Source organism: Sturnira hondurensis, unplaced genomic scaffold, assembly GCF_014824575.4.
Source record: "Sturnira hondurensis isolate 20B ecotype Veracruz unplaced genomic scaffold, ASM1482457v3 Scaffold0021632, whole genome shotgun sequence".
Lineage (NCBI taxonomy): Eukaryota > Metazoa > Chordata > Mammalia > Chiroptera > Phyllostomidae > Sturnira > Sturnira hondurensis.
Window position 1 is genome coordinate 4,878,722 of NW_028094263.1, and position 13,973 is coordinate 4,892,694.

General features: G+C 53.7%; 1 protein-coding gene across 2 annotated transcripts; it reads left to right on the plus strand.

Moving 5' to 3' along the window:
* Positions 1–46: 46 nt before the first annotated feature.
* GSDMA (gasdermin A) lies at positions 47–13,973 on the plus strand. 2 transcript variants are annotated; one of them, XM_037033505.1, is made up of 14 exons: positions 47–842; positions 1,080–1,189; positions 2,856–2,975; positions 4,328–4,546; positions 4,732–4,912; positions 7,843–8,008; positions 8,853–8,949; positions 9,461–9,508; positions 9,984–10,010; positions 10,509–10,529; positions 11,217–11,371; positions 11,873–11,987; positions 12,785–12,858; positions 13,375–13,973. In XM_037033505.1, the coding sequence occupies exons 4-14, from the start codon at positions 4,333–4,335 to the stop codon at positions 13,615–13,617; spliced, it is 1,341 nt and encodes a 446-aa protein (XP_036889400.1). In that variant the 5' UTR covers positions 47–842; positions 1,080–1,189; positions 2,856–2,975; positions 4,328–4,332; the 3' UTR covers positions 13,618–13,973. The 2 variants fall into 2 exon arrangements, with proteins under 2 accessions (XP_036889400.1, XP_036889401.1); XM_037033506.1 differs by lacking the exons at positions 47–842; positions 1,080–1,189; positions 2,856–2,975 and having other exon boundaries at positions 4,402–4,487.

Sequence of the window (13,973 nt, forward strand, 5' to 3'; positions counted from 1 at the left end):
CCCCGGGGCGGGGGGGGGGGGGGGGGGGGGGGGGGGGAGNGGTCAGTTCCCTGCCTGGATCCCTGTCTCCTAGCAACCACACACACATCACAAGCTTGAAGGTCACCTCAGGGGTGATTATCTCCCATTACCTCCCTAGCTTGACCAGCAGAGGGAAATAGAGAGCAAAGCTTGCCACCTGCATCAGCACCATGCACCAGCGCCCAGCCTCCTGTTCCAGCAAGTGACTTTTTAATGGACGAAAAGGATTCTCATGTATTAGTCAAACTTAAACCTCTTACAGCGCAATTTAAAATACATCCCAGATTGTCCAGAACATAAACCAGGACTCTAAGAAGAAGGAGCCTCTGGACCCTGAAGGGATTCTGCGGACTTTCCCTAAGACTCTGCGAGTGGCGAGTGTGTAACAAAAAGACAGTGTAACCTGGGGGGGTGGGCGAAGCAGCACCGGGACAAGCCTGACGTGGACACGTCTATTGTAAAAGCACAAGACCTTCAACCTGGCCGACCCCGCAAGCCCATATTTCTTCTCTCTGCTTTGAACCACTTGGAACACCATCGGCAATTTGAGGGGTGGCTCCATGTTGCAGAGGTGGGGTGGGGACAGGACAAGGAGGATAAGGACAGGGCTGGTAGAGTTCGGAGTGAGTGAGGGCAAGAGAAATACAAGGAGCGCGACTTCTGGGTCAAAGGAGAGAAAGCCGGCTCAGTGGACTTCGGGGTCCATCTGAGAGACAGCAGATCTGCGTGTGGCCTCTTCAAACCACCGTCTCCGGATCTCTGGAAGACGAGGTGGACTGGATGTGTTGGCCTGCAGCCAGCGGGAGGAGAGTGGACACCAGGTGAAAAAAACTCCCAAAAGTCTGACTGAGGCAACGGTGGGCTGGGGAAGGGGTCGGGAGTGGGGCCGCCTATTCCAGAGCCGACTAAGGGAGGGGAGACCGCACAGCCCAGACTATGTGCCGGATGGCACTGGTGTCACATTGACGTGCTGATTGAGAGAGACTGAGGGAAAGACGCGGAAGTCCAGGGGAGCATAGAGGTGGAGAGGCTGTTCCACATGCAACCCATTTCTGCAGGCATGTGGGCAGGTGCATGTGCGAAAGGGACCAAACGATGGATGGCAGCCTTCCCACACACCCAGCCTCCGGGCTCTGCCTTGTCCAAGGAGGAGGGATGTTTGGTTAAGGTAATGGTTAGGGTTAAGGAAGGAGAAATTGGTAGAGAGCTGCATGAGAACGGCAGCTGGGGAGGGAGGTGAGCGAAAAGGTTGGGGGCAGGGACCAGAGACCCAGCAGGAGCAAGGTCTTGTTCTGTTTTAAGATATAGAGAAAAGAGATTCGGAAGGAGCTGTCATATTGAATGAGGCTTTGGGATGAAGGAATAATGGAGTTTTTAGGGAGATTTATTGAGTGTTGTGTGGTCTCCCCATTTACCACCAGCCCCTCAAGTAAATCTAACTTACTCTTCATGGCTTTCAAGACTGCATCTCATTGGTTTGGTTTTTTTTTAAGATTTTATTTATTTATGCCCTGACTGGTATAGCTCAGTGGATTGAGCGCGGGCCTGTGAACCAGACAATCGTGGTTCGATTCCCAGTCAGGGCACATGCCTGGGTTGCAGGCCAGTTCCCAGCAGGGGATGCATGAGAAGCAACCATACATTGATGTTTCTCTTCCTCTCTCCTTCCCTTCCCCTCTAAAGATAAATAAATAAAATATTTTTTAAAAATTTACCCCCCCCAAAAAAAGATTTTATTTATTTATTTTTAGAGGAGAAAGGGAGGGAGAGAGGGGAAGAAACATGATGTGCAAGGGACCTGGCCCGCATCCCAGACACGTGCCCTGACGGGGAATTGAACCACCAGCCCTTCGGTCCGCAACCAGCTCTCAGTCCACTGAGCCACACCAGCCAGGGTTCAAGGCTGCACTTCCTTTCTGACAAGTGGTATTGAGGAAAGCCTCCAGGTGAGAGCACGCATGCTCAGCTGCAGTCAGGTCAAACATGCCACATACATGGACGCCCAGCCCAACGCTACAGGACCCTGGCTTGTAAATGTCTTGAATGGTCATCTGGAGACCTCACCATGTGCCTAAAGTCCCCTCTAAAATCCCCTCCCAGCAGGGCCTCAAAGTAAGAGCAGGATCCAAGTGACTTGTGCTGAGACGTCGCGATCCCGAGGGCAGACACGCAATTTGGGGTTTTCCACGAACTCCACGTGCCTCTGCCTGTGTGTGTGTGTGTGTGTGTGTGTGCACAGTGCCCCGTGGGGGGCAGAAGTGCTGAACACAAAGCAACAGCAAACCGCCTCTGCCCATGCAGACGTGCGCTTCGAGCGGCGCCCTGGATAAGTGTATGTAGCTAAAACGGATGGAGTCGCGCGGTAATGTGTAGGCTGACCAGCAGAAAGATGGAGGGTGACCTTTGAGCTGCTTTGCTTTATGCTGAAATCTGCAAACACGGGATTTCTTATCCCCTTATCACACCCCCAAGGCCTCATCATGAATTCTAGATGCTTCCTGATGACCATGATGAAAACAGAACAGAGACGCTGTCCGTCATCACACACCCGCACAGCTTCCACTGCCTCTCCCTGCAAGGTGCCTTCCTTCCTCTCCTGTCAGCCCATCAAGCCAGCCTTCAGTTGCCACCTCTCTCTCGGCCTTGGTTCCCCCAACCCACGCAGGCATCTGCCGGGTGGCCTCCCACCCCCTGAGAAGGCCAGGGCCCGGGGGCCTGGGGCAGGGCACACGAGGAACAGGTTGATGCTGTTCTCCCGGAAGCGGAGCGCGGACGGGTGGGGCCCCGGGGATAGGCGGGTCCCTCGAAGCCTATCTACGTCCTTGCCCCCAGAGAGGCATAAAACAGCAGCCTGTCCTGGTGAGGGACAGTCACTCTCTCAACCGCCAGGCCAAGTGAACCCCGGGTCATCACCCCAGACCCAGCTGCACGACAGGACCCAGCACCACTCCCTGGTAAGAGCTCGATGACAGTGGAGAAAGCAGGGGGGTTTCTAGGGATGAACAGGAACACGGGTGGGTCGAGAGGGGCCTAGTAGTCCCCCGGAGCCCAGCAGTGTGGGTGACCTGATTGGCTTTGGGGAATGAGGGAGAGATGGCCCTGTGAGCCCCTCTCTGGGGAGGAGACTACAGCCGCCTGAGCCCCTCCCAGTTGAGTCTGGCTGGCCCCAGGAGGTTGTCTTGTCCTGGCCTGGCCCTCCTCGGAATGAGGAGAGCTCATGTGGCTGGCAGAACAGCCCAAAGCACCTGTCGCATGCCTCCTGCTTGCCTGATTCTCTGAAGTACCTATAGGGAGGAGGGTGAGGCGGTTCCAGACCGGCTGGTGTGTCCTCTTCCACCCACGGGGATGATCTGGCTCTGCCCAGCCAGAGCACCAGGACTTGAACTTCAAAGACGGAGACCCAAGAGCATGAACCTCAGGCTCTTGCAGGTCCCACATTCTCCAGGTTCCTCTCACCTCAGCCTATGTCCCCCAGGGCCACATTCATGCCTTCCTTCCTTCATTCTTTCCGCACACATTTGCCAAGCTCCAGGTCTGCTCCAGGCACTGTGCCTGGTGCCCATGCTGTGGAGGTGACTAAGAGCCATGTCCTTCCCCCTGGATGGTCACAGTAGAGCAGGTGAGGGAGTCAGATGAACCGATCGTAACCACATGAGGTTGCAGGCCTTTCAAAAGGACACCTGTTTTAGGGACTGGGGTGGAGCCACTAGCTGTCTGAAACGGTGAGGGAAGAGATCACAGAGGAGGCGAACCAAACTGAGTCTTAAAGGATGAAGGGGATTCTTCAGGTCAGAAGGGAGGTTTTGTAAGCAGAGGGGGAGCAAAGGCAAAGAGCAGTGAAGAGCCTGGGCAGGACCTGGAGGGCAGCGGGCCCACCCGCACCCAGGGCCCAGGAGGAGGGCACAAGGGAAGTAAGAGTACAGGGAAGCGACCCCGGCCCCAAAACACAGGGCACCGGCAGTGACTGCCCCTCCCCAGCGTCCCTGGGCCCTGGCTGTCATGGAACATGAGGGAGGCATGGCTGGGTGAGAGGGACTTCACTCCCATCTCTAATGAGATGCTCCGGCCAGGCTCCCAGTCCACGAAGAAAATGCTCGTGGGGTGGGGAAAGGGCCCTTGACCAAGAAAGGGCAAGGCAAGGGGCGAGTTGTCTCAGTTTCCTCATCATAAAATAGAGAATCCTTTGGTCCCTTCCAACTCAGACATTCCAGGAACCCAGGCATCCTGAGGGTGATCTCTCTAAGCAGGGGCCTTCCCGTGTCCTGGTCTCCCAACGTGTCACTCTCCTGTCTCCCTCCCCACACAGAGACAATGACTATGTTTGAAAATGTCACCCGGGCCCTGACCAGACAGCTAAACCCTCGAGGGGACCTGACACCCCTCGACAGCCTCATAGACTTCAAGCGCTTCCACCCCTTCTGCCTGGTGCTGAGGAAGAGGAAGAGCACGCTCTTCTGGGGCGCCCGGTACGTGCGCACTGACTACACCCTCCTGGACGTGCTTGAACCTGGCAGCTCACCTTCAGGTCAGCCTCGCGCAGGAGATTGGGTACTGAGGGGTGGGGCCCAGGCGCCAGCCTACGAGGAGGCCCCCAAGCCCCCTCTGCACACATGGGATTAGGCGTCATCTAGCCCCAGGTTCTCACTGGAGGTGGGGGAGGATAGAGGGATGCCTCTCAGCCCAGTTTCTTTCGTCTTCTCCCCCCTGCAGATCCAACAGACTCTGGGAACTTTTCCTTTAAGAATATGCTGGATGCCCGAGTGGAGGGACAGGTGGATGTGCCAAGGACGGTCAAGGTGACGGGGACTGCAGGGCTGTCTCGGAACAGCACCCTGGAGGTCCAGACACTCAGCGTGGCTCCCAAGGCTCTGGAGACTTTGCACCAGGAGAGGTGGGAGTCAGCAGGGCTCGGGGGGCTACTGGACTGGGGTAGGGTGGTTCACGGAAAGGGTGCCTGGGGCCCAGAGTCAACAGTCACCACAGGGGAGCTCTTGAAGATGAGGCTTCTGGCCTGTAGGTTCCTCCAGGCTGTCTCCTAACCACTCCCCCCGTCCTTCCACTACCTCTGGTACCACCTCCCCACCTGTCGCACACACACACACTCACACACTCACACACACACGCACGCACGCACGCACGCACGCACCAGCGTGAGCATGCGCACATGAACCTGCTGTGGGAGCTTGGAAGAGTCACTTCTCTCGGGACCTTGGTTCTGTTTCATGAATGGGGTTGGATAAAAAGCTCAAGGCCTTCCTACCCTGAGACTCGAAGGAATACACCACAGAGAAAAAGGGTCTTAGCTGCCCCCCACTGCGGTTCGAGCAGTGTCCTGCTCCCATAAATGGAGCCTCGAGCCTGGCCCTGTACACACACCAGACGGCCCTGGGGAGCCCTCCCCCAGCAACACTGGGGTGTGGCAGGTGCCATGCCAACACTGGACACCTCAGCTGTTTGGTTCGACTGGGGAACTGACACTTAAGCAGTTAAATAGTTGGTTGAAAGAAGCAGGGGAGGCCAGGGGAGGCAGGAAGGAAGGACTGGGTGCTTGGGAAGTCATCCAGTAAAATTTATAGAGCTTCACTGGGTGTAAAGCACCCTGCTGGGTGCTGGGGCTCACTGGAACATCTTGGTCCAGGAACTTTGAGATCTGTGAGTGTGAGAAAAGACGCACAAGGGTAGCTAGAATCCAAGGCCATCGGAGGGGGTTTGTCTGAGTTCTGTGGCAGGTCAGGGGACTTCTGGCTGGGAAAATGAGGACAGACATCACAGAGGACACAGTCCATGACCTAGACCTTGAAAGATAAGTAGAAACTGGGCATCTGGAGCCAGGAGAAAGACATTACTAAGGCACACGAGTGAGAAATCTCAAAACCGGTAGGGACCATGAAGAGCCGGTTTGGCAGGAGCAGAAGAGGTCTGAGTGGGGGAGTGGGAGATGTAGGGTGGGCCCAGATCACGGGGAACCCGGGTGCTCGGTCAAGGTGATGCAACTCTTCCGTAGGAACCGGAGGGACCTTGACGATGCTCTGATGTATGTCACAATCAGTCCGGCCAGATGAAGGAAGAGTGTCAGTTAGAGGACAAGGGACAGGGGTGTAAAGCAGGCAGACCAAGCGAGACACCGTCCCTCTGTCCATCAGAGATGGCAAATGAGGGCCTGAGCTGGGAACAGGGAGGGAGGAGTGGACACAAGGTCTCTGGGGCAGCAGGGCAGACTGCACTTGGCAGCCGACTGCAGGGTAAGGGAGTGGCCGTGCCAGAGGTCTAAGGTGCAGCGTGAGGACCGGGGTTCATGGTTCCACATTGTGCACTGGGAGTTTGCTGAGAGGAGAGTGCAGTCGCTCTCACCACGCACACGAAATGGGAACCGTGAGCTGGATATGTTAATTAGCTTGACTGGAGTAATCATTTCTCCGTGTATATCTAACCAAAACATGTGCACCTTAAATGTATATGGTTGTTATTAAAATACATGAATTAAATATATAAGAAGAAAAGAAACCAAATGACTTGGATATTTGACCTGAGTGATGACATTCATAAAAACAGGGAGATTGGGGTGCCAGTGTATTTGGAGAGAAAGACCGCGAGTTTCTTTCGGATGGTTTGAGTTGGGCCCCCACCGAGACAGTGGCTGAGCGTGTTCTCTAGGGACCGGGAGTGACTGGAGTCCACCACGCTCTACTCTGCGTGTGAAAGCTTCTAAGAGACTAGATCGTAAAAGTTCCCATCACAAGAAAAAAGAATATGTGTAACTCTGGGTGGTGGCGGATGTCAACTAAACTCAGTGTGGCGTTCACTTCTCAATGTGCACATATATCAAATCATTACGTTGCACGCCTAAAACCAGTGCATTAGTGTATGTCAATGAGATCTCATCGTCTTTAAAAATGAGGGTCTCTAAAAATGTCTTTAAAAATGCCTTTAAAAAAACTTTAAAGACATTTGGAAATGAGCGTCTGGAGTTCAGGAGAGAAGTCGAGGGGCGAGTACCGATGTGGTGGTCAGCAACTAAGAATTAGAGCTCTAGGAACAAGGGGAAGCTGGTGGAGGATTTCAGAAGGCAGGGAACTGAGAACAGGATCCTAGAGAACTTAAAACTGCAGGGAACCGCAGAGTGATCGGATGTCAGAAGACAGCGACTCACGCAGGGTTTGGACAGCAGGGTCCGCGGTTGCGCAGAGTTGGGGGAGGTCTTTGAGTTTGCTGAGTGGGAGGGCGTTATGATTTCAGCGGGGGAGTGCAAATAGAAGCCAAATTATAAAATATTTCGGAGGAGGCGGTGGGGAAGGAAAGATGGTGGTTATATAGGCATATTTTTGAGATATTTGCCTAAGAAGTGAAGGGAAGAAACAGGACGGTAATTTGAGGGAGTAGTGGGTGGGGAGGGAAACTGGTACTAACAGCAAGAGAGAGGATAAGAGATGGAGGCAAAGGACCCTGGAAGAAATGAATACAGCTGAGAACGAGGGGGGGAAAGAAGGGAATCCAGCCCAGGGCTGAGAGAGGAAGGGGAAAGAAGCACCCACGAGGCCCTGCTCTGGGCCAGGTGCTGGGCCAGACGGCCGCCCAGTCTCTCCCCCGGCCCTGGAGGTCGGTGTCATTACCTCCATTTTACAGATGAAGCCGCTGAGACTCAGAGGGGCAGCCCTGCTAGCAAGCGGAGGTCTGGGTTTCAACCTCTTCCTTTCCCCAGAGTCCTCCCTGCCTCCCTGACACCCCCAGCTCTAGCTCCCGGGAAAGACAGAAGAAAAGGGAAGGCCAGGGCCTGGGCAGGGAGAAGCTCTGGACGATCCCCTTATGTTGCTCCTACCGCAGGAAGCTGGCAGCGGAGCACCCGTTCCTGAAGGAGATGCGAGCTCGCGGGGAGAACCTGTACGTGGTGATGGAGGTGGTGGAGACCGTGAAGGAGGTCACTCTGGAGCGAGCCGGCAAGGCAGAGGGTGTCTTCTCCCTTCCATTCTTCGCACCCTTGGGGCTACAGGTTTGGTTCACACACACACGTGCACACACGCACGCACAGATCCAGCCAGTCCTCAGAGGCTATGTTAACTTTGTGTCATCACTGCCCACTTGGAATGCTATGAAGGACCCACCCCTTCTCCCCATCTTCCAGATCCTGTCCCCCACTGACCAGACACAAATCCTGTCTCTAGTCAATGGCGCCCAGTGTGGCAGACCCCTGTGCCACATGCCACAGAGGATCATCAGAGAAGGGGAAAGTCATAGTCGTGGGTTTTCCCTCATGGTGCTCCCAGTCAGTAGGAGAGGCACCCTTGTTCTCAGAAAGTTCTCGGTCTCATGGAAGAGACACATAGGTTAAAGCCCAGAGAACACAAGATTGGAAAATGTGATGTGAATGAGTAACACTCTACATACCTCTGTCCGTTTGGTATAAATATTCCAGGGAGGAGTGGGGACTAGGAGTAGGGGTTAGTCACAGAAGCCTTCTTGGAGGAGGTGGACATGGGCCAGATGGCAAAGAGGAAGCAGCCCCCAGGGCCTGGATGGAAGCTCTACGGTGGGACAGGGATGCACAAGCAGGTGATGGAGCAGGTCTGCCCAGTTCCTTCGAGTGTCTGAACCAGGAAGAGAGATGTAGATCGTTAGAGGAATGAGTGGTGGAAATGAGCAGAAGAGGTCTCAAGTTCACTCCATGGAGCCTGGACCAGGCGCAAAGACAATGAGAGCACCCGTGAAGGGTTTCCCAACTTCTCTCTCCTTAAAGGCTCTCAGGCCTGCCCTTCACTTGCACCCTCACCCCTCACTTCCAATGTCTCATGCTTAGGATCTCTGCAGAATCACGAACCCTCCCTGTCTGATCCTAGGGATCCGTAAACCACAAGGAGGCTGTGACCATCCCCAAGGGCTGCATCCTGGCCTTTCGAGTGAGACAGCTGATGGTCAAGGGCGAAGATGAGTGGGGTGAGCAGACACCAGCATGTTCTCCCCTTCAGACAACAACTGCCCACACCAGTACTAAGGCCCCCGGCCCCCTTTGTGGTGATGTCAGAGAATTAGCAGAGTGTGTTGTGTTGTGCCCCAGCTGTGGGGAACAGAACAGCGGGGGCTGCCCTGGAGAGAGAGTGAAGGGACCCCTGGTTCTGAGCACGTCCTGTGTGGTAGGCCCTGTGTTAGCTGGGGGAGGGGACATGGGGAGCAAGTGCAGCCCCTGTGCCCCAGAAGCCTACAGCCAGTGGAGGAAACAGACTCAGACACCAGTACTGTCCTGCGAGAGAGAAAATACTGTCCTCACAGAAAAGCGTTTACAGGGAGGAAAGGATCACTTCCAGCAGCAGAGGCAGAGCTGAAGATGCAGCAAGGTGTCCGAGGGCAGGGTCCTGGCCCTGAGCAGAGCCCACGGACTTGAGACTTGAGAAACAAAGGTGGGGCAGCTCTTTAAGGGTCCTCCTCTCCCCCTTCTTGCTCCTCACAGAAATCCCACATGTCTACAATGATAACATGCAAACCTTCCCTGCTGGAGGTAAGTGAGATTGCTCCCTAGCTCCCCACATCCTTTGCCCTCCCCCTGACGTCATCTGCTGAAGTCCTGCGCCCTCTCGTTGCTTATACAAACCATAATTCAGACCCCTGCCACACATACACACACACACACACACACGCGCGCGCGCACACATGCACGCACTGAAAGCCCCTGGTTTTGTTTGCCAAGTCCCTAAAAAATATCTAACCTCAACTTTAGGAAAGACAGGTAGAGGCATATAAGTGCCTCCCAGGAGAGACGGAGAAACAGAAAGACAAAGACTGAAAGGCACAGTTAGACGCAGAAATAAGAAGTGGAGACAGAGTGTTTCCAAATTGCCAGGGCAAACGAGCGGACGTGGTCTCCATGGGCCTTTGTAACCATGACACTGACCAAGAAGCGCCCTTGACAGCTCCTCACATGAGGAGGCGGAGTGGGCTTTGTGCTAACACACGGGCGTTGTTTCCCTCTGCAGGGAAGCCGGAAGAGGAGAAGTTCATCTGTAAGTGTTTCCTGTCATTTCACTGTAACTTTCTTGACTCAGAATTTTACAATTCCAGCCTTTTTCTTCCCTCCTCCGTGGGACCAGCGGGAAACACGGCAGAGAGCAGGTCTCAGCAGCCAACAATCACCCCGGAAATGTGGCAGAAATGCCAATAGCTTAGGGGAAAGCTGTGGAAAGGGCAAGTCTCTGGACGAGAGGCCCAGGTGGTCTGGTGCCTCAAATCCTCTGTCCTCGAGAACCTTAGAAGCCCTAACCTGCAGCTCCACCGCCCAGCACCTGGGGTGGGAGCTGCTGAGTCACCGTGTGGACAGCTCAGTCCAGGTGTCTCTTTTCCCGCTGCACTGGCTTCTCTCCTGACCCTTCCTGCCTCCCACGAAGGGGCAAGAGTATCCTTAAACTGGCTGGGTATCCTAACCCCCATTCAAGTCTCATCACCTGGGTGTGGCCACTGTTTGGGAAGGCTGCATACTTACCGTTGTTTTCTTTTCCCCTCAGTCATCCAGGCAGCTGAAGCTGGTAAGGAATTGTGTGAGTTTCTCCCAAGGTTTTGTCTTGAAGGCAGTGGGTGAAGCATTGGAGTGGGAGGAGGGGAAGACAAGTGCCTTGGTGCTGTGTCCCAGGTTCTGGGCTTGACGCCAGTGCCAGGAAGCCAATCTCTCCAAAGCAGGCTGGACATATTCCTGGGATACCAGGCCCCTAGAGGGTCAGGCCAAGGCACAAGCCATCCCTGATCCACCCACAACCCTGGATATAGACCCACAGATCTCTGGAGCTGTCCCATCCAGCCTTCACTCAGTCACCAAAGTCACTGTTCTTTGTCAACTAACTCATGAGAAAGGAAAATAGATCTTCCTTCTCAACTTTTAGCCAAAGTCTTAGAAAAAGAAGAGTCAATCGTCTGCTGATCCGTAATCAGGGGTAAGGGGCCTGAATTGCTGGCTTAGATGGTAATGTGGGTCCTGGCCCCCTTCCTCGCCCCTAACCGCACCCTGCCACACACACACCTCAAGTTCAGGGCTGATGGGTAACTTCATAATCGCACTCTGTGGTCAAGAAAAGAGAGGCCAGGCTCAGGCTGGGAGCAGAGCGCAGGGACCTGAGAAGGGCCGCGTGGAGGAGCCTGCAGGGAGAGAGCCGACTGGATGGGGTGGGCAAGGTGCCAGGTAGAGGGCAGCTTGGTTGGCACGTTTATTGTCCCCATAGGGGAGGTGCACGAGGACTTCGGGACACTGAAAAACGAGATTGAACGAGAGACCCAAGAAGTGAGGAAGCTGAGCCGAGTGGGACAAAGCTCCCTGCTCACCTCCCTCAGCAAACTTCTAGGGAAGAAAAAGGAGCTGCAAGACCTGGAGCTCACGGTGAGGTCCCAGTGGAAGGAGTGGGAGCAGGGGAGAGACACGGATCGGGGGTGGGTTGGGGGGGAGGAAGGGTTTAGGTTCAGGGATGTGTGGGCCTTGCAGCAGGAGGGGGATCTGACAGTGGCTGAAGGTCAGGGGCCAGAGCACTTGAAAATGGGTGCCTTCCCCAAGGCTGGCCAAGGGCTCCCCAGGCTGCCAGGCCACCCCACTCCCTTGTCCCTCTGGCAAAGGGCCAACAGGGCAGACTGCCCCTAGGCAGATGGACAGAGGGAGAAAACAGGCCAAGACGGCCCCCTTTGGAAGGGGGCTGGAACGTTCCTTTCCAGAGTGCAAGGCTCAGGAGCCAAGAAACCCGGGAGTCCGATATTTTCAGGACTTAATACCTTGGAAAGGAAATAAAGAAATGGGAGGAAGTTACCACATGCCAGGAAACCATGTGCCAGACACCATGCGGGGCCCTCACTCTTGTTGGCTGCACTAGTCACCAGCCTTTCCCCACAGCTTGAAGGGGCCCTAGACAAAGGACATGAAGTGGCGCTGGAGGCACTCCCCAAAGATGTCCTCCTATCAAAGGAGGTGACGGGTGCTGTCCTCTATTTCCTGGGAGCCCTAACAGGTAAGGAAGGAGCAAGGTCTTTGTACACACCCTCTTTCTGTGATGGGAATGAATCACTGGATGAATTCCCAATGAACGAATAAGTAAGTGAATGAATGCCAGGCAAATTACACCACAGTTAAGTTTATATCTACAGTTTTAAAAAACTCATGTCATTCCTAAGGGTTCACTTGGTCACCTTGGATAGTTTTAGAAGATGGCCTAGTCTTGCCAACAGAGGTTGGGATAATCCTGGTTTTACTGGCCTTTTATTTAAAACTTCTGCATATAGCTAAACTCATCACGTTTTTACCGCTATTTCAGAGGGTAACATCTTCTGATCTTGAGGCCAAATTCTCTTCACTCTTCATGCAACATTCCCTCATTTAGAACTTTCTGGTCCTTCAGGTATAAGCTGAGATGTTCGTTCTCTTAAGAAGTCTGCCTTCACCCTGGCTGGTGTGGCTCAGAGGATTGAGCGCTGGCTTGCAAACCAAAAGGGTGCAGGTTGAATTCCCAGTCAGGTTACATACCTGGGGGGCGGGCCAGGCCCCCAGTTGGTGGCGTGCAAGAGACAACTACTGTGTATTGTGTTTGCACACACCTTTGTTCTCTCCACTAGACTCCAAGTTCCTTGCGTGAAGGAAGTTCATTTTTACCTAAGGTACCCACAAAGGTGCCTGGCCCAGAGCAGGCATTCAGCCATGAAAAAAAAAGCATGCATTAATTAATGCTGAAAGTCTGGAAGTGTATCCACCTGGAGTCTGTAGTTCCCTTTGCACCAACAACACACATCTCTTTCTCTGCTTTTTCTTCAGAGTTAAGTGAAGCCCAACAGAAGCTGCTGCTAAAATCCATGGAGAAAAAGATCCTACCTGTGCAACTCAAGCTTGTGAGGATAAAAACAGCAGACACCTGGGAGAGTTTGGGAGGGAGTCAGCTCGAACCAGTGGAAAGATACAAATTAGTCTCACAACAGGACTGTCCTAGGGGGCCTCTGTCTTATCCCAGGAGCTCATGCACACTTTTTATTTCCGTCCAAGTTTCTTCCTTTTTGCTATTTCGCAGTTAGAGGTAGAAGGGTAAACTCCTGGGCAATTTTCTGGGTTTTTCAGCCTGATCTTGGGAGAAGAGACAGAAAAGTCTTGTTTTGCTTAGTCTGAGCCAACTGATGTGAGCAAACATTTTAATGTCTCCGAGTCTCAAGTCACTCCTCTGTAATGGGGCTAAAAATAAATGTGCTGCCCACTGTACAGGGTTATTAAAAGGCCCAGATGGAGTGGTAATGTAACGTAACGACAGGAGTTATAATAAGAGAAGGATCATCATCTTTATGGGTTTTATGAGTTAGGAGATAGGAAGAGAAGTTTCCAATTCTCTCTTTTTGTGTTATTCTGCTTCCTTCCAGGTGGAGAGCATAATGGAACAAAACTTTCTACTGGATAAAGAGGGTGTTTTCCCCCTGCAACCTAACCTGCTCTCCTCCCTCGGGGAAGAGGAGCTGACCTTCACAGAGGCCCTAGTGGGACTGAGTGGCCTGGAAGTGCAGAGATCGGGCCCGCAGTACACGTGGGACCCAGACACCCTGCCCCACCTCTGTGCCCTTTACGCCGGCCTCTCCTTCTTGCAGCTGCTGAGCAAGGCCTCCTAACTTGCCTTTTCCACCTGCTTACCGCCTCCCTCGTGCCTTCCCCTACCTCACTGTGCCGCGTCCTTAACATCCAAGGGCATTTCAGACCCACCAGGCAGAGAATGATGGAAACTCTAGCTGGCCCCCCAAGATAACCGGTTTCCCCTTGCCCAACTCTGTATCCCGCCCCCTGCCCCCGCAGCTCTGCCACCCGCTAAGCCCATCTGCTGATGCTTAAATTCTCTGAAAGTAGAAACACTCCCATTTTTTAAATGACGAGCCATTTCAGCCAAACCAAAATTAATTAATTTCCTATCCCAAATCCTTCCTCTTGTATTTCTGAAAAACTCAAGCTTTCCTGGAATTAATGGAAAATA

Coding starts and splice junctions, on each gene's coding strand:
- GSDMA (XM_037033505.1), top strand. CDS start 4,333: ATGACTATGTTTGAAAATGTCACCCGGGCCCTGACCAGACAGCTAAAC. Junction 11,988..12,784: donor TTTCCTGGGAGCCCTAACAG/GTAAGGAAGGAG, acceptor CTTTTTCTTCAG/AGTTAAGTGAAGCCCAACAG. Junction 12,859..13,374: donor TACCTGTGCAACTCAAGCTT/GTGAGGATAAAA, acceptor GCTTCCTTCCAG/GTGGAGAGCATAATGGAACA.